Source organism: Gavialis gangeticus, unplaced genomic scaffold, assembly GCF_001723915.1.
Source record: "Gavialis gangeticus isolate Ggan-Ray unplaced genomic scaffold, GavGan_comp1, whole genome shotgun sequence".
Taxonomy (NCBI): Eukaryota; Metazoa; Chordata; order Crocodylia; family Gavialidae; genus Gavialis; species Gavialis gangeticus.
The window spans coordinates 25,320,436-25,342,646 of NW_017729009.1; the positions used below are offsets into that span (position 1 = coordinate 25,320,436).

At 58.5% G+C, this 22,211-nt stretch overlaps 2 protein-coding genes across 2 annotated transcripts in view; one reads left to right on the plus strand and one right to left on the minus strand.

The window, feature by feature from the left end:
• Positions 1 to 217: 217 nt before the first annotated feature.
• Positions 218 to 9,488, plus strand: PDYN (prodynorphin). Its single transcript, XM_019510261.1, has 3 exons — positions 218 to 484; positions 6,589 to 6,736; positions 7,442 to 9,488. The coding sequence occupies exons 1-3, from the start codon at positions 393 to 395 to the stop codon at positions 8,069 to 8,071; spliced, it is 870 nt and encodes a 289-aa protein (XP_019365806.1). The 5' UTR covers positions 218 to 392; the 3' UTR covers positions 8,072 to 9,488.
• Positions 9,489 to 14,965: 5,477 nt separating this feature from the next.
• Positions 14,966 to 22,211, minus strand: part of SIRPA (signal regulatory protein alpha) — a gene marked incomplete at its 5' end in the record, with an annotated part of 24,068 nt that continues 16,822 nt past the window's right edge. Inside the window, 4 exons of the mRNA XM_019509775.1 lie at positions 14,966 to 17,213; positions 18,179 to 18,218; positions 18,945 to 18,966; positions 20,878 to 20,985. Of these exons, the coding sequence (XP_019365320.1) occupies positions 16,959 to 17,213; positions 18,179 to 18,218; positions 18,945 to 18,966; positions 20,878 to 20,985 (425 nt within the window). The remainder of the gene's footprint in view (positions 17,214 to 18,178; positions 18,219 to 18,944; positions 18,967 to 20,877; positions 20,986 to 22,211) is intronic.

A 22,211-nucleotide genomic window follows, 5' to 3' on the forward strand; every position in this document is an offset into this window, starting at 1 on the left:
CCCGTGTTTCTCGGTGAGCGCGGGTGGAAGTGGTGGAACAAACGAGGCGGCATCGGGAGGTCAAGGCGAGGCAGCTCCGAGCGCACAAAACACCGGGGGAGGTGAGAGACGAGGCAGTCGAGGAGGGCTGCGAGGCTGCCGCGCGTCCCCGCCGCCTGCAGCCACGCTGGCTCGGGCCTCCCTCTGCTCCGGACTCGCCTCGTGGAGAAGACGGCTGGGAAGAGGCAAGTCTCAGGGCCTGCGAGGCCTCCTGTAATTGTGACGATGTGAGTGTGGACGGGGTCTGGTCCAGGGGACTCGGTGCAGCAGGGAGCCTGTTCCTGGGGTTCCCGCGTGGAAACGCAGGTCTGTTTACACCCGAGTTTGCAGGTGTGGCATGTCCCTAGGTGTCCATGCGCTCTCTCGTCTCTCCTGTAGCTCCAGGGAGGCTTCGTCTCCGAGGCACCACTGAGCCGACCAAGTCTGTCTGGACCTTGGGAAGCAGGTGAGAGCAGGGGCCTGCCTTCTTGCTGCTCTGCGTTGCCTCTCGGGGCGGCGGGGGCTTGGACGTAGCGCTGCGGAGAGGGTAGTGCCTTGCAGGCCTCATGCAATAGGGTGCAATCCTATTGCCATTGCTGGCGTGACCTCCTCTCTGACCTGAAGGGGCCAGGGCTGGGGACGGTTGGTAGCTCAAATGCCAGGACCTCTTTGTGTGCGACCGCGTGTGCATTCGTGCCGTTCGCTGGCCTCTGGACCAGGACCCCACACGGCCTCCGCGACGAGGAGCGCGCTGCTCCACGACCAGCCCCAAGAGCCGAGATTCCCGGGACGGCCCAGGGGTGTGCAACGCTCGTCTCTGCCGCACCGACGGGCAGGCCGGGAGCGTGTCGCGAGTGGAACGTGCGTTCCCTCACCCCTGCGTGTGTGCATGTGAGTGTGTGTGTGCAGCCGCCCCCTGCCCTGCACACTCTTGCTGTGAGCAGATGCCTGGTGGGTGTTGCGCGGAGTTTGTGTTTCCAGGACTTGGGGAGGAAGGCAGCCCTGCTCGGGGCGGTGGAGAGGAGCCTGCCTGGTCCTGATTATTCACAGCCTCCGTGTGCCCCTATTGGCTCCGGGGAGCCTGTGCCGGTGACAGGAGGAGGCTCCGTGTCAATAAAAAGAGGGCATGGGAACAGCAGGGCTGCGTTTCTGACGGGGAGCCAGCTCCGCTCTGCAGCTCTTGGAGCCGGGGGACGAGCAGCAGCTGCAGGCAGGGACTTCCCCCCCCAGGACCAGACTGCCCTGACGCCCAGGCAGGAGACGCAGCCGGAGCGCACAACTTTCCAAGGGAGTCTGCAGCTCCCAGAATAAACTTTCCCTTCCTGGGCTAGGACCTGTGCCGGGGCTGGCTGCGTCCTCCAGGTAAGACCCCCGTGGGGTGCCGCATCTCTCTTACGCGCACCCCTGAATCTGGTGACTTGGGGGCCGAATCCTTTGCTCCAGGCTTCACTTTTCATTCCCTTGCATCCCCGTGTCTGGCAGTGACGGCGACTCAGGTACCGATCCTGTCCTTGTTTCCAAACAGCGCCGCGTTCTCGTGCCACCGACTCCTGACACCAGCTGCTAGCTGTTCGGTCTATTTAAAGACCTGCAGTGGTGTTGGGCACTTCTAAATCCCCCTATACGTGTCCATCGCTGCTGTCTTTCGGTCTGTCTGTGCTTGTAAATCCTTCCCTTGTGCTTCACGGCAGTGCAGGTCCCATATCTTTTCATCTGCCACGGGGTGACAGGATGAGTTGGAAGAAACAAAGAAAAATTTCAGAATGGACTTAAAGTGGGCTTGGGGTTCAATACATGCATCTACATCTAAACTGACATGTATATACATCCATAAATATTAATCTATATATAAAATATAAATCTAGGGTCTATATTGTCTACACATACACACATAGTGTTCGTGTGTACGTGTGCACGTGTAAGACTGTCAGTCAGGGCAAACTCTGCAGAGTAGTTGAATTTTTTTCTGCATTTTTCTTTTGCATCTGAGCATCTTTGTTTCATAAACCGAACCTGCCTATAAGACAGCTTCAGGTCATCGGTAAAGACCCAAATACAAATGCTGGACACAGGAAAAGATAGTTTTATAATAGAGCTATTTATACGGTCCTAGGAAGTGTCCAAAATGATTTGAGCTCTTTGAGAAGGGACAAATCGTGTCGCTTGGATAAACAAAGTGGTGGGACAAGTGCACAGTGTCTCTGCTGTGCCTGCTCCAGGTAGAGCCACACTGTTGTACTGGGGATGAGAATTATTAAGAAAAAGATCTTCGCATCTCTTGTGTTTTTAACCAAAGGACTCTGCAGCCCTCCTCACCCCCCCGCCCCAAGCGATGTGGTGGTGTTGTTATAAAGGACCTCTTCTTGAAATCACCTGCTATGGACTGCAGGCAGAAGGAATCAGGACTCATGGTAGAGGCGATATCTTTTATTAGACCAACTAGATTTTTGCAAAAACACCTCTTTAATTGCAAGCTTTCCAGCACGAACACCCTTCATCAGGCATAGGAGAAAAGACTGTAAAAGTTCTCCTGGGTGCCTGGATACTTGCTACAGACATTGCCTTCCTTTCCCTTCTTTTTCCACCCGCTTGTGAAACATGCTGTGTCGGGGCTGTGTTGTTTTCCAGCTGCACACATGAGATGTGCTGGGGAAAGGCCAGAGGGATTTGGCATCAACTTTATTACTTTTTTTAAAGAATTCATCTTTGAGGAGAGACCAAAGAGGAAATAATTTAGCTCCCCAGGTGCCTGTTTCATGAAGTTACGAATAGCTATGTTATAACCGAAGCAGTTTTGCAGCCTGGAAGTGCAACACCCGTTAACAGCGTGTCAGACCGTCTACCCAAGCAGCTGTCTATCCAGGGTGCACACCCTGGTGTGTGTGTGTGTGTGTGCGCACACCCATTCATTATTGTGTAGGTCTGCACTGGGGAGGGACCTCTGGGTGCTGGAGAGCTGGTGTGCTGAGAGGAGCTACAGGCAGGATTGCCGTCACGAAGCCCCGGCCTCTGACTGCGCCGGGTGTGGGAGTCGTGTGCGGCATGTTACGCCGCAAGTGTCAAGGAAACGTTCTCCTCTTGCATGGTGCTAAATGCTCCTATAATTTATCACATCTGTTTTCAAACATCTCTGCAATAAATATTATCACAGGCAGGTCGGGCGGTGCCTGGCTTTTCCCCTCAGCCGGCGGGGCTCCTCTTCTGGTCTCCTTGCTGAAATATGAAATCCAATAAGCAGGGAGTCAGGACTTTAATTCCCTGCTCTTGTGGCTTATAAGGTGCCCTAAATCATCCCGAGAGAAATCAATGAGTGGGAGCGGATTGCCAGAAATGCCACAGATAATGGGGGTCTGTCCTCCGCCCCTTCTTTCAGAAACAGCTTTCGTCTCTGAGTCGAAGTGCAGAAAACCCTGGAGAGAGAAAAATGCAGTCTCCAGGCTGTCAGTCAGACCTTGCGTGAGCAGATGCTGCTGCACCAAAGTCAGCAGAGAGGTACCTCGGTACCCGGGGCCCCGAGCCTTTGGGAAAGGAGGTAGAGGAGAAGCCTAACTCCTACCAAAGTGAAGGCCGCGGGAGTGCCATGCTTGCTGCATGCTTTGCTCCGTGCTGGGGGGTCCGCGCGAGATGCAGCCAAGCGCCCTCCGTGAGAGCCAGGCTGCAAATCCTGCCCCCTCTCCTACACCCTTCCCTGGGGCTCAGAGACCTTCACAGCAGTAACATAAATGTAGGTGGCTTTGCTGGCATCTTTCTGCGTGCAGCTGGATGCCTTCCTCAGCCTACAGCACCACTCATCATCACTCAGGGAAGGACGCGGGCGTCGGATGGCCTGAGGATAGAAATGGAGCCGTGTGTGTCTTCCTTGTTCTTCTCTTCTTATTCATCCCCACCTTTTGTGTCCTTCTTGCAGGCGTTTCCATACCAACCCTTCCTCCCCGTGTCTTGTGCCCTTTTCCTTCATCTTCCGTGCAGATCCATGACCTCCCACCTTGCAGCTGGAAAGCCTTCCCGACGGGGCTGTTGCAAACCCCACCAGGTCAGGAACGGCTGGGGCTGCATTTCCAGTTGCGCCTTTGCAGCTGCTCTAAGGACATGTTCTCTTATTGGCTTGATGGTGCCTCACCCCCTATTTCTGTTCCTAGCAACCCATTGCAAGAGGGGCAGAGAGGGAGGGGGGTTTGGTGTTGGGGGGAAGGAAAAAACTCTTGTTGTCCTCTTCCACGGGTTTGCTACGTGGCCTTCGGCAAGCCGGTCTCCCCAGTCTGTGCCTCCTTAGCTCACGTTGAAAAATGTGTGCCCTGTTTCACAGGCAGGTTGTGAGGCTGCCTGGCGCTGAGATCCCGGGAGGAAGATGCTGCCTCCATAGAAATCATTGTCACTGTACCACTATTCATTTACCGCGCGGGCCTGTCCCGGGTCCCAGCCGGGTGGATTTTGCATTGCATTAATACTGTGCGCCCGGCATGTGACAAATGCAGATCATCCCAATTACATTTCAATTCAGCAGGAATCAATGAGGGAGCATTAGCATTTCTTCATCAGTCTCAGTGACCGCCCATTTGCAGACGCAGGCTGCGAATACCGTGCGCTGCAGGTGTGGAAAGGCTCCAGCGCGCCTCGATCGGCGGACATGAAGACCTGCTTATGAACACGATCGGTGCAACGACCCCTCTCGCACACTCTGTGCAAGAGGCAGGGTTGAAAGTCCCTGACTTTATTTTCCTCCTGATAGAAGGGAAACGGAGCAAGTGCCTTCCCTCCCCAGGCCAGCCGTGTTTCCTGGCTTGATAACCCACCTGCTTCCCTATTCTCAGGGGAATCCAGGTGGCAGCAAGGTGTTACATCAAACACCAAGCTGGCTGCAGCAGCCACATGGAAGCTGGGGAAAATGAGTGCATCCTGCTTGGGCACCTCGGGTCTCCTCCTGCTGCGGCTGACCTCGTCTCTCGCGGGCGAAGGTGCTTGGAAGACGTGAGCCAGGAGGGGCTGGTTGCCCACCTGTGGGGGTGTCAGTGTGGAAGCCCTGGTGGGACGTGGGAAGAAGGGTGTGTGGAGAGTTTGCAAAGGAGGAAGCTTAGTGTCGAGGGGGCATTAGCAGACATTTGGAGAAACCTTTCAGATGCTTTCTGCACTTGCCCTGGATGGAAATCCCCAACTGAGAAGGCCGTTCTCGTTCGCCAGCTCTACGTGCTGTGGCCCTGATGCACCCACCTGCTGAGCGGTGATCCAGGCAGGATGGGGGTGCCCAGCCGGCATCTTGTTTCTTGAAGTTCGATGAGGTCCCGAATGGAGTTTGCTCCCCTCCATCTGCCCCCAGTCCTCCCAGGAGGTCAAACCCCGGGGGTACGAAGCGTTCCCTGCAGCAGAGACCTGGGGGTGGCAGAGATACGGCTTCCCGGTGATGGCAACATGCAAGCCTTGAATTCAGGCCTCGGTGCCCCTCCCCTGCCCCCGGCGAGTGAATAGCTGCCCCCGATTCCTATGGTTTTCTTCTTCAAGGCCGTGTGCGCAAAGCAGTGATTCATCCTCTCCAAGCCACTCCACGGCGCGGGGCTGACAACGCAGCAGAGAAGCGCATGCTGCTCTTGATGGAAAGCAGCTGCCCCTAGCATGGTGCACAAAGGGCTTTGCAACAGCCGCCTTTGAATGCCGCACCAGGAGGAGCAAGTCCCCGAGCGACTGCTCCAAAAGCGGGGTGGGGGGTCCAGCCTGTAGGAGCCGAGCCGGGGAGGCAGGGTCCCGATGCACAGACGAGCACGACCACCTGGGAGCACCGAGACACGAGTCAGGGCTGCCCTAAGGGAGGGGGGCAACAGGCCAGATCTCCAGCCAGGGTGGAGGCAAGGCAGCTTCCATGGAGCTGGGCTTGGCTGGCGTGGCGGGACCATGGGTGACACGTGGGTGGGAGCTGGGGGTTTTGGGGCCTGCAGGTGAACGCGCGTTTGCAGGCCGGTGCATGCACACACACGTGTGATGCTCTGCTGCTACTGGGCTGCAAGCTCTGGCTCTTTGCTCCTGCTATAGCAGAGATCAGCCAAGGCACCCTCCTGCCATGCGGACAGCACAGCAAGGTACCACTGCCTTGCCCCCCCGGGTATCTGGCAAGCAGCTGGGCTGCCCCTGCAGGACTTCGGGAGCTGTTTCCCAGACGTGCCGGGTGACCAGCATGCACAGGCTGTGCCAAGTGCAAGTGCAAAGCCCATTTCTTTGTAAGTGCCTTCCCATCTGGGCAGCCTGGAGTGGAGCTGGGCTCTCCTGAAACCTTATCCAACCCCTTACCTGCCTGGCCCATCTCCCAGCAAGTCCCAGAGAAGCCCCTTCAGCTCCCACCAGGGCTACTCCAGTAGCTATAGCCCTGCAGACTGGTCACACTGGAGGTGGGGGTGCAGCTGCAGCGCCGTTTCCCCGGGGCTGCCTCTGCTCCCAGCTCCTCTCCGGCTCAGGGAGCCCTGCCAGGTTCCCGCAGACCCACGAGATGGGCAGAGAGGGGCCCATGCCCTGGGTTGGTGCCGGGAGCGCCCATGGGTGAAATGTAACCTGCCTCTCGCCTTGTCCCGTCTCTCCCCGCTGCAGGAGGTGCTTGCTGGGCAGGATGGAGTGGCAGGTGCTGGTGCTGGCCGCCTGCCTGGGCTTGGCTGACCCGGCCTCCGCGGACTGTGCCGCCCAGTGCTCCGCGTGTGCCGCGCAGACCCAGGATGCAGAGCAGAGCATCAACCCGCTGGTGAGTGCTGGGGACGGCGGGGCTGGCTGGCCCGGCAGGGTGCTGGCATGCCCCGTTAAAACGCAGCCGAGCAGACAGCGCTCTCAGTGACTTTTTTCCCGAGTGTAAGAGCTGAAATGACAGGCAAGACCTCACTCTGCAGCTTGCATCGGGCATTGCCAGGGGAGGGCAAGATAAGTGGTAGCAGGTCCCTGCCCCTGTCCGCTGGATTGCAGCAGGACATTTCACTTGCAAATTTAACAGGTCGCCGGCATTTACCGGATCGGGCTCCAGCCCCAGAAAGCATGACTTACTACTTCCTGAGGGCACTGCAGGGCCAGTCCATCAGCTCAGGGATGGCATGCCTGGGACGTCCACTGATTTTAGGATTATTATAGCAAAGCCCAGAGATCCCCAACAGCGGGCTGCCTTGCCCACCGCCCTGCACCCGGGGCAGCCATAACCCTGATGCCACGTGCACGCGGATGCTCCTGCTCTGATGGCATCTCCTACCCATTCGGCAAGGGGGTAAAGCATGGTGCCAAGGGCCAGGAAATGCAGAAGCCAGGCCATGAGGTCAGGGGGCTCCACCGACTGGTCCCTCTTTCTGCATCCAGGCCAGACCCTGGGCGTTAGCGTGCCCCGCTTCTCCCGGGGGTGGCTGCTTTTTGGAGGCTGAGAAGTGACACCAGGGGTCATGGCTGTGCCCTCCCCGGTGTGTTGCAGATCTGTGCGCTGGAGTGCCAGGGCTCCTTGCTGTCCGGCGCCGAGTGGGAGAGGTGCCAGGGTGCCCTGTCCCTCCTCACCCCCTTCCTGGCAGCAGCGGAGGGAAAGGACCTGTCCCCACTGGAGGCGGAGGCCGACGGGAGCCCTGGCCTGGCGGAGATGTCCGGCGGCCCCGTGAAGCGCTACGGCGGCTTCATGAAGAAGCTGGACAAGAACAAGATCTTCTCCCTGCTGCGCGAGAACGCGCACAGCAAGGGCGGCCTGCACAAGACGTACGGCGGCTTCTCCCGCAAGCTGGGCGAGCGGGAGGCCTTGGAGATGGCCGAGGACGACCCGGCGCTGGAGCCCGGGGACGAGCCCAAGGAAGGGGGCCTCAAGGACGAGATGAAGCGCTACGGCGGCTTCCTCCGCAAGTACCCCAAGAGGAGCTCGGAGCAGGCGGCCGAGGGCGGCGGGTCGGAGCCGGAGGACCTGCACAAGCGCTACGGTGGCTTCATGCGCCGCATCCGCCCCAAGCTCAAGTGGGACAATCAGAAGCGCTACGGCGGCTTCCTGCGGCGCCAGTTCAAGGTGACGACACGGTCAGACGAGGACCCCAGCGTCTACTCGGGGGAGGTCTTGGACCTATAGAGCCCCCCACACCCGACACGTTTCCTGTAGGGACTGCACCGCTCATCCCGGCCCGTGTCCCCCCGCGCTCAGCCAGGCAGCGCAGGTCTTGCGCTCCATAGACAGGGACGGTCACCACCCAGCTGCTGCTTCCCCAACGAGCCAGAGGTTCAGGGTCGGGCGGGGGCTGCGACCTGCAGCCTTCCCCGCTGGGCTGTCTGCCGCCGTTCTGGGATTGGGACCCGCCTGTTCCCAGCACCGGACAGGCAGCCCCAGACCCGGGTTGATTTCAGTCCCTTTGCCCAACAGCCGTTGTTAGGAGATGGCCCAAGCCAACCCGCCGTGCCCGCCTGTGCAACACCCCACGCCCGGGAGAAGTGTTGGCCTGCGTCGAAACCCCCCGGGGTGACCCCTTCGGTCTGTAACGGACCAAACCGGCGCACCAGGTCCAAATGCCCCCGGGCTGGGATGCAGCTCCAGGTCTGACCCACCACGGTATCCCCTCTGCAGAGGCTCGAGCACGGCTGCTGCAGCTCGCTTCAAACACGGAGCAGTGGCCTTCCTGCTGTTCCTCCTTGGCTCCATTCGTGCCGTTCCCTCTGCTGCGCTTGCGCACGCTGCACCCCACTCTGCGTCTCTGAGGGGAGAGGGTTTGTCCTCCGCTGACCTGGTTTTGCTCCAGCTCCATTGCAGCCGCGTGGCTTTGCCAGGCACCATGATGGAGGGAGAACAAAGGGGTCACCTTCATGACGCCCCGATTTGATCTCTGCACTGCTGCCCCTGGGGGGTCTCTGTGCCCAGGCATGGAGCAAGGGGAAGACGTCCTGCTGCTGGCACTGCCCTATTCTTTGTGCCCCGGCGAGGCTGGCACACATGGGATCAGAGCTGCTGGTAATTAGGCGCCACTTTGAACGCCCTTCGCAGTCTCCATCCTATCGCGTGCACCCAGAGGGGATGCTGCTCGCACAGATCAAAGCATGGGGCCAGCGCTGAAAGCCAGACTCGTGGCCTGATGCTGCCAGCCAGCACGCCGCTCTCTCCCCGCGAGCTCTCAGACGCAGCCGGCCCACAGAGACCCCCACGATTTGGATGGGACAGTCGTATGTCTCCATTGCAGTCCATGGGGTGAGCCTGGGGCCAGTTTGCCGAGGGAAAGGGGTCAGGATCCAGCTTACCCTAGGGGGGTCACTGGCTGGGACCGGAAGGGGTAGCAGAGCATTTCCATTTCCCATTGATAACGGGCAACGGAAGCCCCCCGGCCATGGGGGCCGCCGAGGTTGGGGTACCGTGGGGCCGCACTGCCTGGCTGAGCCCCTGCCACCCCCCGCAGTCGCTCGCTCCCTTGTGCTGTTTGTGAAGCGTGCAGGTCACCCGGAGTCTGCCTCCGGTCCCTTTTTTTTTGTTATTTGGTTTACAGGGATCAATAAACGCCGACGTCGTTAGGTCCGGCTCTGCTTTGGCCCATCCTTCCCAGTGTCGGCTCTGCGCTGGCGCTGCCTCTGCCCCCCGCCGCGGCTCGGGGGATTGCAGCCATCCCAAAGGGACGGGGCAGGCGCCTTGCTGACCCCTGAATCCCAAGAGGGCAGCTCAGCCCAGCCCAGCCCACGTGGGAGGGGGACCTGCATGTGCCAGGGGCGTGTGGGCCCTGGGGTGGGGGGAGCAGGCATCACAGCTGCAAGGGCAGAGAGAAAGAAGCAAGGGACACTCCCTTCTCAGGCTATGGGGCATGGGGGGTGCCCAGGGGGTCAGCTCTGCTCCCCCACAGCAGGGGAGAAGACCCCCGATTTCTGCCACTGCCATCCTGGCGGGCGAGCAGGGCCAGCGTGCACTGGCAGGTGTCTGTGACCGGCATTGGGAGCCTATGGGCGTTGCACCCCCGTTGGGGGCTCATGGTTTCGGGAGGAGCTTGGACGACAAGGCAGACAAGCCCCAAGCTCCCCCGCAGCCCCTGGCTCCCAGCTCTTCTCCTCCCCGGGCAGCTGCCTGGAAGGCCTTTAGCCCTGTGTGCTGCCCCCAGCGCCCCCTCTGCGACGCGGGGGGCAGCCCGCACCCCATTGCGGGTGAGAAGGGCGTCTGGTCCTTCTCCGCTCACCAGCGAGACGCGGCTGCTACCTGCCTTCCCCGTCTTCACCCCCGCCCTGGAGCTCTGCCCTGACTTACACACCCGAAGCTTTCAGGGGCTTGCTCCTGATTTACCCCGGAGTAAACAGGACCAGGCTCAAACAGCTCCTGCAGCCACCCCTTAAAAGCAGCGTACTAAAGCTAACACATGCTCACTATGGTGACAGGGAGGAAACCAAAGGGCTGGAGCAGCTGCTGTGAGCTCTTACAAAGCAGGAACCGGAGATCAACCACGTCTGAGCAAGGTGGGATCTGGGGTAGGGGAAAGGGCATGGAGAGGTGGGTGCATCCTGCCTCCCAGCCAGGCCTGGAGGAGTTAACAGCCCCCCTGGGGGCAGGGGCAGTTTGGGAGGAGGAGAACAACCCTCAGCTGGGGCTGGTTAGGAGGAGGCAGCTGTGCAGCATCTCCCTGCCCTCAGGACAGCTGTGCCCAGCTGGGAGAGGAAGCTGCCAGCATGGCCTGAGGCCGCTTTCGCTCTGGATGGATGGCCAGATGCTCACTTCTGCAGCAGGGCTGTGAGCAGGTACTCTGCCTGGGTGGGGGACCTAGGCTATTCTGGTGTCCCTCTCTCCGGGAAAGTCTTCTGTGCTTGGCCTGGCTGAGTCCCAGGCGAGGGGGGCTCCGGGAGACCCGTGGGGGCTGAACAGCATGCCCGGGCTGCGAGCTGGGGGGGCTGCACCTCTTCTCCTCTCTCCTGGGAACTCGGGATGTGCCCATAGCATGGAGGTGAGACAAGGCACCTGGCTGAGAAGCAGCGGGGCCTGCCCAGCGGTGCTCAGGGATGCCCGCACCTCTGCTCGGAGCTCCTTTTGCCTCCGTTTGAGTCACCGAGGCACGAAGCAGCGGCTGCCTCGCAGCCACCTCTGGCCTGGCACGTGCCGGCCAGCTCCTACCCCTGCCTTGGCCTAACCCCGGAGGGACGCGGCCGTGGGGAAACGGTACATCAACACCTGGTCTAGCAGCACAGGGCTCCGGCTGCAGCCAGCTGTGGCTAAGGGCTGCAGACTGGGTTGCGGTGCTCGAACATCTGGGCTCTGCGAATGGCGAAGGGGCCGTTGCAATCTCCTCCCTGCCCCAGGAGCAGGCTGCGGGGTGAGAACCGCGTTCCCTCTTTCGGCGGCGGAGGCTGCCACGTGCCCGATTGTGCTACGGAGGCTGCCTGCGATGTGCTCACAATAAGGTGCAGAGCTCACGGGGTGGGGGGAAGGAGGCAGCAGGCTATAGGGACGTGGGAGCCCGGGGTCGTGGTATCCGGAGGCTGGGCCTGTAACCTCGGTCTGGACGTGCACATCTGGGGATCAGTTTGCAATGGGAGGAAGAAGTAAGTGGGGCAGAGGGGTCTTGTCCGAAGCAGGGCAAATCTGTGGTCCCCTCTGCCACTGAAACAGCACCCTGGTAATTTGGGTCTCTTCCAGCCCGGCTCCTCTCTGAAGGCAGCCATACCCCAGGTGTTAAAGGGCTTTGGCATGTACGTGTGGCACGCATGTCCCTCTGGCAGCCGGCGCAGGCTTCCCCCACCCAGGGAGAGCGAGGGCCCTGCTTTCTGGTATCCAGCCCATGAGCTCCGCTTAGTGGCGGCTCCGAGGTAGAGAAGCATCAGCTTAAAACCCAGGTATGGAGAGAAGCAAGAGGCTCTTGCAGGTAGGAGCTGGGAGCTGACGGGAGCTGCTAGCCTCAGAAAAAGGGATTTGCAGTAACACACCCCGAGCTGGGTCTCTCCAGGCCCACGGGACGCGCACGGCAGCTGCAGAGAAACCTTTGGAGTCAAACCGGAGCCACTACTGCTTTCAAACTGCTTTCCCACCCCCCTTTTTAAATTTCCTTGGGACTAATTAAAAAAACCTTCTTGAGTCGCATCTGGACAGGAGGAGTTGTGGCATTTTGGGGCAGCTGGGGTGCGTGCGTAAATGGGGAAGGAGACGTGGGGTGGGAGTGGGGGTGTTGCAACAGGAAACCTCCTTTTGCGCCGTAATGTCTTGGCCCAGGTTGACAGCCTCTCGCTGTTCCCTTTCGGCATCTGTCTCCCCGTGCCGCTCTGACACGTGCTAAGAAGGTGCGAGCTCAGCCGCAGAGAGCAAGGATAATGGATCATGGCAGGTTCATTTATTTATCTATTTTTTTTTTTTTTCCTTTCCCCTCCGAGGAAAACACTCAGGTAATGCTTCTGTGCCGTGGCACGTGCAGGCACCGAGCCTTGCTCTTAAGGTCGTGCTTCCCCCTCAGCCGTACGCCGCTTGCAGCTCCTGCCATTCCCAGCATGGCCGTTGCACCCCGAACCCATTTCGCCTGAGGCTCGTGACCCGGGATCCTTGCAGAAAGCATCACGCTCCTCAAGCTTGCAGCTGCACCTCTGCACGGACATTTCCCATTTGAAGCTGTCCCTTTCCTCTGCTGGCTTTGGCTTTGAACAGGTGCTGGAGGGCGGTTTGAATGTGAGCCACTTTCCCCCTTCCGAGCGAGCAGACCTGGGGGGGGCCCTGTGCAAGGTGCCAGGGAGGATGGTGGAGAAAAATCCCCGGGTTGCAGAGAGGTTCTGGCAGCAGCTGCTGAGCTGCAGGGCGTGATAGTGCTGCAGTCTTCCCAGAGCAGTGACCACAGGCCACCTGGACTGTGTTATTGCACTGTGATGTTTTTCTTCTCACTCATGTGCTGGGTTGCATATGCTTGGCTTTATTCATTGCAGCATTTCTGTGTAGTAGGGAAATGAGACCCATGACCAAACCCTCCTCCTGGACTCCTCTGCAGTTGGCTTTGAGCTTGGGCAGCCTGAGCTGCTCCAGGACTGTTTCTGCCTATGCTTCCTGGTCCCGTGTGCAAGAAATACTCATGCCTATGTGGCAGGCAAGCTCCCCTGCAGACAGCAAGGCTCCCCGGGTGCTGCTGCTGGGCGAGCAGCTTTGGGGGATGCCCCTAGTCCTGCCCTGTGGGAGGGAAGTGAAAAACCAGCTATGCAGAAACCAGCTGTACCCAGGTCACCTGGCCTGACGCTCCTGCGAGGACGCACAATTCAGCAGGTTGGCAGTAGGACTCAGACACGGCTTACGCCCAGTGAGAAAGGGATGTTGCCCTCTTTCATTTAACCTTCGTTGCCCCCCAGGTTGACCTGTAGTGCGGAGACTCCCGGCTGGGCACCAGGTCAACCGCATGCAGTCCTATGGCAGGTTGACCTGTTGTCTGGAGAGCTGTGGCCAGGCACCGGTCAGCAGTGTGGACCATAGCCCCCCTCCCTTCTGTCTGTACTCCGGTTTTGAGACAAATGGCCCCCTGCAATGGGCCCTGCCCCCATTGTCTGGGGCCAACCCAGGCTTCAGAGCACTGCACATCATCGTGTGCAGCTAGGTTGCTCCTTCCCAAGCTCTGGCGTAGCCAGTGGTGCAGGGGGCTGGACCCGATGCTCACCCAAGATCCCTTCTGGCCTTACAAGCTATGAATCCATGGTGTCCTGTCCTCCCGGTGTGTCGGCCCGGAGCAGCTGAGGACACCCGGGAAACGCTTCTGAAGTTTGCAGGCCCGGTGCCTGACTGCTTCTCTCCCAGCTGAGTGGAAGTGGAGCACGCGAGTGCCTTCACCTGCTCTGGGGTCTTTGCCAGGAGCTTTCCCGGCTTGCCTCGCATGCTTTTACTCCCTTTCCTCCTCCTCTCTGGCCTCCCGAGCCAGCCAGCACCTCCCTTTCGTGCTGCTGGCCGTGTCCCCTGAGCAGACCGTTCATCCCCTCCATCTGCCTGGTGCCGGACTCCCCGCTGCAGTGCCAGTCGCCATCTATAGCTAACGCACGTCGTTCGGAGCCGTTTTGCTGCTCTTTGCTGGCTTTGCATCCACGCATGTCCGAGAGGCCAGCCAGTGAGCTCCTGGTGCGTGGGAATGGCTGGAGCTGTCTGAGAGCCAGGAGTCGAAGCCACAGTGAGCCAGATGAGGGGAAGAGGAACTGGTGCTTGCTTCGGTCAGCAGGCTCGCATGTGGCCTCCTTGAGCACAGCTTGAAATAATGCTCAGAAATCCAGTCAGCAAAACCAAACCCAGCCCCGGGAGGGGAGGAGGAGGAGGGCGGTGCCGCAAGGCACGCGGGGAGGACTGGTCTGGCGTCCAGAAGCAGCACGACGTTGAATGTCCGGAGTCCCAGTCCTCGCTCTGCCTGGGGACGCTGGGCTCTGACCGCACCTGAAGCGTCTGCGCGCCGGGGGTGTCTCTGGCAGGCGTGCTGCTGTGGGTGCCCTGCTCTCTACGCTGGGCGGAGGGCAGGCAAGCAATAAAGCCCAATTAGCACATGGCACAGATAATGAACGTCACGTGGGTACGGCTACGCTCCTTCTGGTTTGGGAAATGGCCTGGATGCATTTTGAGGATGCATCTTCGGAGCCTGGGAAGCTCACAGCGCAGCCACAGCTTTAGGGCTGTCTGATTTCCCGGGGTGAGTAGTGAGAGCAAACCGGGCCTTGATCCCTGCATTGCATGTGCGTCTGCTCGCTGGTGCATGCCACTTTTGTCACCGAGCGTATTGGTGCGTGCACGTGCTTGTGTGACCTCCAGCCTGTCTGCAGCACGGGGCTAGTACTTCCCACCCCTGCAGAGAGGCTGTGAAAAGCAGCGGAGTCCTTCTAGCCAAGGAGCTCCTTGCTACTAAAAAAACCCAATTGCACTTCAACTCTACAACCCCCTGCTAGGTATCCCTCGAGGGGATGGATCCCTGCCCAGCCAGTGCCCAATGGCTGGGTGCTGCAGGGCCTTTCTGGCTGCTGCTTGGTGCAGAGCTGCCCTGGGCCTGGCAGCCAGCACGGACTTACGCAAGCGATGTGGAACTTTTCACCTTTTATTACAAAAATATCTTGCAAGCAAAAAAAAAAAAGAAGTTGAAGTTGGCGTCTGTACAAATAGTTCCCTAGCTGGTTTAGAAACATTGCATCTCCATCTCCCAGCCACCCCTACCCCTTCCGGGCCTGGCGGGGTAGAGCAGCTAGAACAAAGTACTCTCGCCAAGCCTGTTGTGCCAGGCTGAACCTAGATTCATAGCTTCTTTTTATTTTCCCACTTGAACCTACTTCAAGAAATGGTACCTCGGTAATGCCACGTGTTGGGAAGAATACGTAAGAGGCCGACATTCAGGGCTGCGCTGAGCAGGGCGGGTTGACCGCTGTGCGCCCCAAGCTGGAATTTCCTCCCCTGGAAACTTGAGCCCTGGATCTCTTGACGATCTGGGGAAAATCAAAGCCGGGGCATTGCATCCAGCCTCCCACACACAGAGAAAATGGAAGACGCCGCTCCTGAAAGGCAGCTCACGGCTGCGTTTCCACTGAGTCACTTCTCTGGGGCTGTGGCGAGCCGTAAGCCTGCCTTGCGTCGGGAATGTTTTGCAATTGGAAGCATGCGCCCTCTCCCGCGACCGCCCGGCTAGTGCCAGCGGGGATCACAGAGGGCTCCCGACCACAGCCGGGCACCTGGGCCTCGCCGGTGCCCCAGCCTTCCTCTTGCACATCCTGTCCTAGTGCTACATACACAGCAGTACACCCACACACGACACACACACACATTGGTTTGTAGCTCTAAAGATTAACAGTTACATGTCCGAGACTTGTACATTAGCTCTGGGGGATCTCTCCCCTTGTGCATCCAGGCTTTGCTCTAACTGTTCCTGCTCCCGGGATCACCTACGCCAGAGCCGGGGCCCCTCGAGGAACTGGCCGACAAGAAGTCCCGAGAGTCTGTCAGCCTGTGCTACCGTCTGGGCTCTGTGCAAGCTCTGCTAGGAAGCCCCTGGGTCCCAGTCTCCTCCTTTTGCAGGTGCTGATGACCAGGACACTGGCAGTGCCCCCGGAGCGTGAACACCTGGGGGGAACTGGGGAAGTGGCAGTGCTCAGACCAAGACGCTCCAGTGCCAAGAAACATCCTCGCTTTATGGATCTCTTGGGGAAAGCCAGGGAGTCTCCACAGCCCTCGAGGACGCACGTGTGTCCTTGGCACTAGTGAGAGACTAGACAAGATGCGGGGGGCAAAAAGAGACGGGTGGAAGCGGAAGTGACTTATTCAAACCGAGCACTTCCCTTCCCCGGGAAGCGCTTGGAAGGTGTCTGGGTCGGGGGTGGCAGTGAAACTGGGCCTGACCCGAGCGCTCTTGGGTCCCGGGAAGAGGAATAATCGTCATCTTGGCTTGACGGAGAGACCTCTCCCCAGAGAGAGGAATGGGGAGACCTGTTCTCAGAGACCCCCCCACTTCGCTCGGCTGGGCTGCCTTCTACAGCAGTCCAGAGCCTGGACTGGGCCATCCGCTCCAAATTTACTCCCGAAATATCCTCCATCCGGAGGGAGGATGAGTCACACTGGCTAGTTTCCCCATGAATGCGATCGGCTAAGGTGGCCCGCAGAGGATGCTGCCGGCCGCTAGAGCGACACGGCCCCTGCTCGGAGGAAGCTGTGCCGTGGGGTAGGCAGTGGTGTCGGCGCCGCACCGAAAACATGGCCCAACCAGTTAATGCGCTTGCAAGGAAGCCCCGTGCGCGGCGCCCGAGGGACTCCAACCCCGCGGGAAGAGAAGTGTTTTATGGGTCCAGGGACAGAGCTGCGTGGAGTCTGGGGCTGTCTGGGGCTCTCCCAGGCGCGCGGTGGAAGTCTGGGCAACGCCGGGCAGCTGCAGCGTGGCTGTCGTGGTCCAGTCCGGCTGAAGGCTGGTAGCATAGCTTGCACATCTAGCGCACTCCAGGAGCCTTCCTTGAGGATCAGGTCTTTGTGCCCAGCAAAGGGAGGGGCTGGTGGATTTTGCCCCGTGCCCAGGAGCCCCAGACAGCCACAGCCTTGCTCACTTCTTTTGGATTTGGACACTGGCATATTCTGAGCCGGTCTCCTCCGGGCGAGGGGCCGGCCGCTTGGGGGCCTGGCTGAGATGCACCATGTCCAGGTCAGCATAGGTGAGGTTGTCCTCGCTGGCGGCCGGCGGGCTGGTCTGGATGCAGGCGTATTCAGACTGCTGGCTCGTCTCGATGATCTGCAGCTGGTCCTTCTTCACCTTGTCGAAGTTCAGGTCAGCGTAGGTCAGGTTGTTGGTCTCGGAGTCCTGTGCGGGGAGGAGACGCAGTCAGTAGGGAGCCGGCTGCATGGAGGGGTCTGGATTTGGCTGCAGGCTGACCTGGGGCAGCTGCTCAGTATCCCGGGATCTCAACATCCCTATCTGTTATATGGGCATAACTCTGGACCCTACGTCACCCTTGACCAAAGTGCTTTGATGTTACTGGATGGCCAGTGCAGCAACATGGTTTGGTGCTGGGTGTCTAGACTATACACCCTTGCCATTGCCTACAGCTCTCTACTGCTCAATGCAGCTGGATTACGGGAGTTGGATACTTCATCCCCAGCCAGCTCCCAGTTTCTGGCTGCTTTGCTGTCCTTCCACCACTTGTCACAGCACACTGCCTGCTGCCTTCGGGCTCCCCTGGGGAATCTGGGACGTGCGGGTGCCGTGCACTGCAGGGCTCTTCCTCCCTGCTGCCTGCCAGCGAGCGGTGCTCTGAGGGAAGGGGCTAAATCCTGCAATCAGTGGCAGTTCTGGGTGTACAGGGCTGTAGATGAGATCATGGTCTAGGTAGGATGCTCTGTCCCTAAAGGGCAAGGCTCTTCTAGCATTCGACTGGCTGCCTGGGCATACATGAGTGGGCACATGCACGGGTTTCGGTGGGACAGAAGGAGCTGGGGGCTGACAAGCAAGTTACTCATGGCTGCGTCAGACTCCAGAGCTCTAGAAATAGCTTCCCGGGTTGCTGGTCCAGCTGGTTCTGCTCGCAGCACACCCAGGTTTCTTCTTTGGGCAGTGGGGATGGACAGAGGGAGGAAGGGATTTGCTGGGGGTAGCCTCTGCAATGGGCACTGGGAGTATCTCTCCTCTGAACCATCTCCTCCACCTTCCTCACTCATGCAACAGGCTGTGTGCTTCATTACCCCGCTGCTGTGTTTCCACACAGGGGATCTGACCTTCTCCTGGGTATCCCCTGCCACCCCGGCTGGAGAGAAACTATCATTACACACCTGGGGAGCTGTCCCGCTGCTCTTCTCAGACTCATGTAGCCTAAAGAAAAAAGAAGAAACTGGGATCAATAGATGCGCTTGTTGCCTTCTTACAGCCGCGAGTTCGCAAAGCATCCGTCACACGTTCACACATAAGCACAGTACACCCCTGCGAGCCCATGGGAGTTGGCTGTGCTGTTCAGCTGCATTTGTCCTCTTGCACAAACTTAAGGGCCCTATGTCCATAGATGGAGGCTTCTGCCTTGCCACATCATCTCTGCGTGTTGTGAATCAGTTCAGTTGGGGGGGTGGAGGGCTGTGCTCAGCCAGGAGCCTTAGGAAGGTACATTCAAGTTCATGCAATGTGAGGACTATTCCCTGTGACATTTGTTAAGTCAAGGTTGCCCCTTGGCCTGGCAATCTCTGGCTAAGAGCTTTACAGTCGTGCTCTACCAGGCCGAGTCCTGATTTAGGAGCTAATCTTCGTTCCACAATGGCTTTAAAACTCTGTAGGGACTGGTATGTCTGTGGACCTCACTGAGTTTCCCACAAGCTCGAGATGGTGAATGCTGCAAAGTGCCTGAATCCACATACTCAGGAAAAGCAACCAAGTGTGGGCCGCTGTAAACCCCGGCTGATTTTGCATCGCTAAGGCACCAACGTATAGACCCGGCACCTAGCGTAGGCCTGATCTACTACTGTACTAACTTCCAAGATCCTTAATAAATCCCCCCCTTGGTTTCCTCTGCGCTTCAATGAACAAAGCAGAGCAGAGAGTTGTACTTACCGAACGGAAGGGGAGCTTTTACCTATTGAAAAGAAAAAAAAACACCACCAGTTTAGGGCACATGATTATAGCACCGGGGGATTTTTAGCCCATTGACTCAAGCTTCTTCAGAGGCAGATCCATTGTGGTTTCCAGAGCCCGAATGACTGCACCTTCCTGAAAGCTTGCAGGCCCTGCCACAAAACTGCTTTCTGCCAGCGCAGAACAGAAGTCTTGGGGTTGTGAGTCATGGGCCAAATAGTTCAACTGCATCTGACTCACAAATGCAATATTGTGCTTAGCCTGGGGGGTTGGCATGAGTGTCCCTCCCTTGCTTACACCCAGTAGCCCCTGGTAGGAGAAAGGGTGGGAGTGGAGAAGGTTGGTCTGTTCTCAGATGCTCTGGATGGCACTCTTCCCCCGTACCTCGCCTTCCCTCCCACATTGCATCTAAAACGTTCAGGTCTGGGATGAAGCTCTGCAGGCAGCAGAGGGAGCAGAAGCCAGAGAGATTGTCTGGATGAGATCAGTGGTAAGACAGGCACGTCTCAGCACTACTGAGAGGGCCTCGAGTGCTTTGGGAAGCCCTGAGCGCACAACACAACCCGTGCTTGCTGCATTTGATAGTAAAGGGGTGTTGTACACTGGGCGAAAATGTAACAACCCAACCCGCTGGCTGAAGATGTTTTGAACGTACTGCACCTCTCCGGCCCCCTGCACGCGGCTGCAGTCAGCCTGGCCCTTCGAAGAGCCAGCTGGGGGGGGTGGGCTAGAACAGCTGGAAGAGGCCTTTACTGGGGGCAGTTGGCACGAGCTGAGCCAACTGGGCTGCATAAACATGGGGCAAGCATCCAGGTCAGCCAGCCAGTTTCCCACAGTGTAGTGCTTTGTCTCTTGACACCTGGTAGTGCCCAGGGACTTATTATAGGCCTCTAATACGCTGGTATTGCAAACTCCCGAGCACTGGGGATGCGGCCGGCTGGCCTGCCACAGAACAGACATATCCGCTAGCCTTGGGAGATGGCATGAGTTGGCTTCAGGCGAGGAGGAGAGCAGTTTCTTTCCTGCCTTACCTCTAATACAAGCAAGGCAACCCACTGAGCACTTCCCGCAGCGAGTCGCGGAGCTGCCTCTAGGATGTGCTGGCTGTGTTTTAATGGGCCGGCTCTGCTGCTCGTGTTAAACCCTCTGCACAAGAGCAAGGACCTCTCTGCTTGTCTCTGGGCAGAGAGACATTGGCTTCCATCCGCCTTTCTAAAACCACCTTGGTGGCCCTGATCCTCCCCGTTCTCCTCCCGGCTAATCTGCTTGCAGCTTCCCAGGCTGGGTGTGAGCTGCTGCAATGCATGTGGCCCCTTGCTCAAGCAGCACCTTGGCACTGCCCAGCAGGTGCCTTGGAGCGTGATGTGCTGGGCCCTGGTTGCTATACACAGCCATCTGCCCATCCCATTGTGCTTTTCCAAGCATGACTGATGCGATCCTCTTCCCCGTGAACAATGAACAACGTCCTGGCTGCTGTTGGCAGCATCTTCCCCTGCTCCCGTGAGCGCGGCCGAGCGGCTCCAACTTCGAGTAAACAAACTGGGAGCGTCTGAACCCGCCTGGGAAACGCACTGAGTAACGAAGTCACGAGGCGCTCTTGTGCCGGGTGCTTCGGCTTGCAAACAAGGAGCTCTTTGGTGCTGCTAAATGCTGCCCTCAGACCTTAGGGGCAGAAGCGTATCAGGACTTTTAAGGGATTAGTCCAAGTATCACTGCAACGCCCGTGGCACATGGCTGTCCATAGGTGCAGTCTCTGTGGGTCCTAAATAACCTGTTCTGCTGCCGCTCCTCTCTCATTACAGCTGCTGTAACATCATAACAGCAAACTGCAATTTTTAAAGACCCTCCCTGCTCACAGGGGAGACTTGTGTAGCAAGCAGATCCCTTTCCCTTCCCGCCTGCAGACACTTGCCTTTGCTCTGCTTAGCCCAGATGAGGTAGACGACAGCCACCATCAGCAAGCCCAGTACGAGGCAGACCACTCCCACGGCAATGTATATGGTCTGGACGTCGTTTTTGTCTGCAGGGAGATTTTTGGGATTATACAAGGCAGGTGTCACAGTGCTCAATTAGACTGAAGCAAATTAAACAGAGAAAGGCTGGGCTGCAGTAAAGACGGGCCAATGCCATCCTGTTCAGAGCCGGATAGCGAACCCAGCTGATAAGACATTGGGTTAGAGACAGGCCTGCGCTAGGAAGTTGATGGGAGCATCCAAGTCTCCAACTAGTGTCTGTTAGCTGCAGATAAGGTGTGTGGGATAATGATCTATCTTACCACGCCAACTTTATGCAGCTTTCAGAGAGGGGATAGTCTATGTCTGATGGGTGACGTTCTCTGCCCGTGGATGCAAGCCTGCACCTTTGCTCTGGCATTGCCAGAGAGCTCAAACACTACACGTGATGGACAGCCTTCTCCATCCTCTCCATGGGTGTGTGCTGGGCCTTTTGCCACGTTTGAGAGTTAAAAAGCAGCTGAACTGCAGTGCAGGCACCTGCCGACATAACTTCCTAGTGGTGTGCACTACGCCCGCCCCCCCCGTAGCCCGGGAACATCTTGTGTGCTGCCCGCTCTGGTGCGCGGTGTAGCTGGCTGGCACCAGCTGTAACTTGTGCTGCGGCCGGTGGACCTGCCCCAACTCCTACAAGTGTAAAGGCATGGTAAAGGCACCCTGGATTATCCTGAGGTTGCTCTCCAAGCTGCAGTTCAAGCTGGGGCCCTTGGTCTGGAGAGGGCTTTAGCCCTCAGGGTCCCAGTCTGGTGTGCAGCTGCACTCCCACCCTGGTGAGATGGGCATTTTGATGGTCCAAACAGGGAAAGAAGCCAGAGGTCTTGTAACTCCTGGGTTCAAACACTGCATGGGGCTTAGGTTGGCTGTTGGCATCCGGAAGATGCAGAAAATGGACACCAAGCACCCGTGAGTCCTAGAGAAACCTCAGGCTACCAAATGAGGCTGAACCTGCGGCTCGCAGGAAACATATGGGCTTGGGCCCATTCCAAGGGAAGATGCCGCCTGGTTTGTGACCAGAACCATGCAGGGGTTGCTGGGCTCTGTCTTCTGGTGGGTGATGCTGGGTGGCTTCATGAAACGCTGGTCGCTTCCCATCAGGACTCCCTACCCTGAGCTCCGAGTGCTGGGGCAGTAAGGGCCTTGGCCTCGAGCAATGTCAGTGACCCCAGCGCAGCAGCCCTGGGAGGCACTCACCTTTCTTCTCGTCCCCCTCCACCTTGTTGCTCGTCACGGCGAC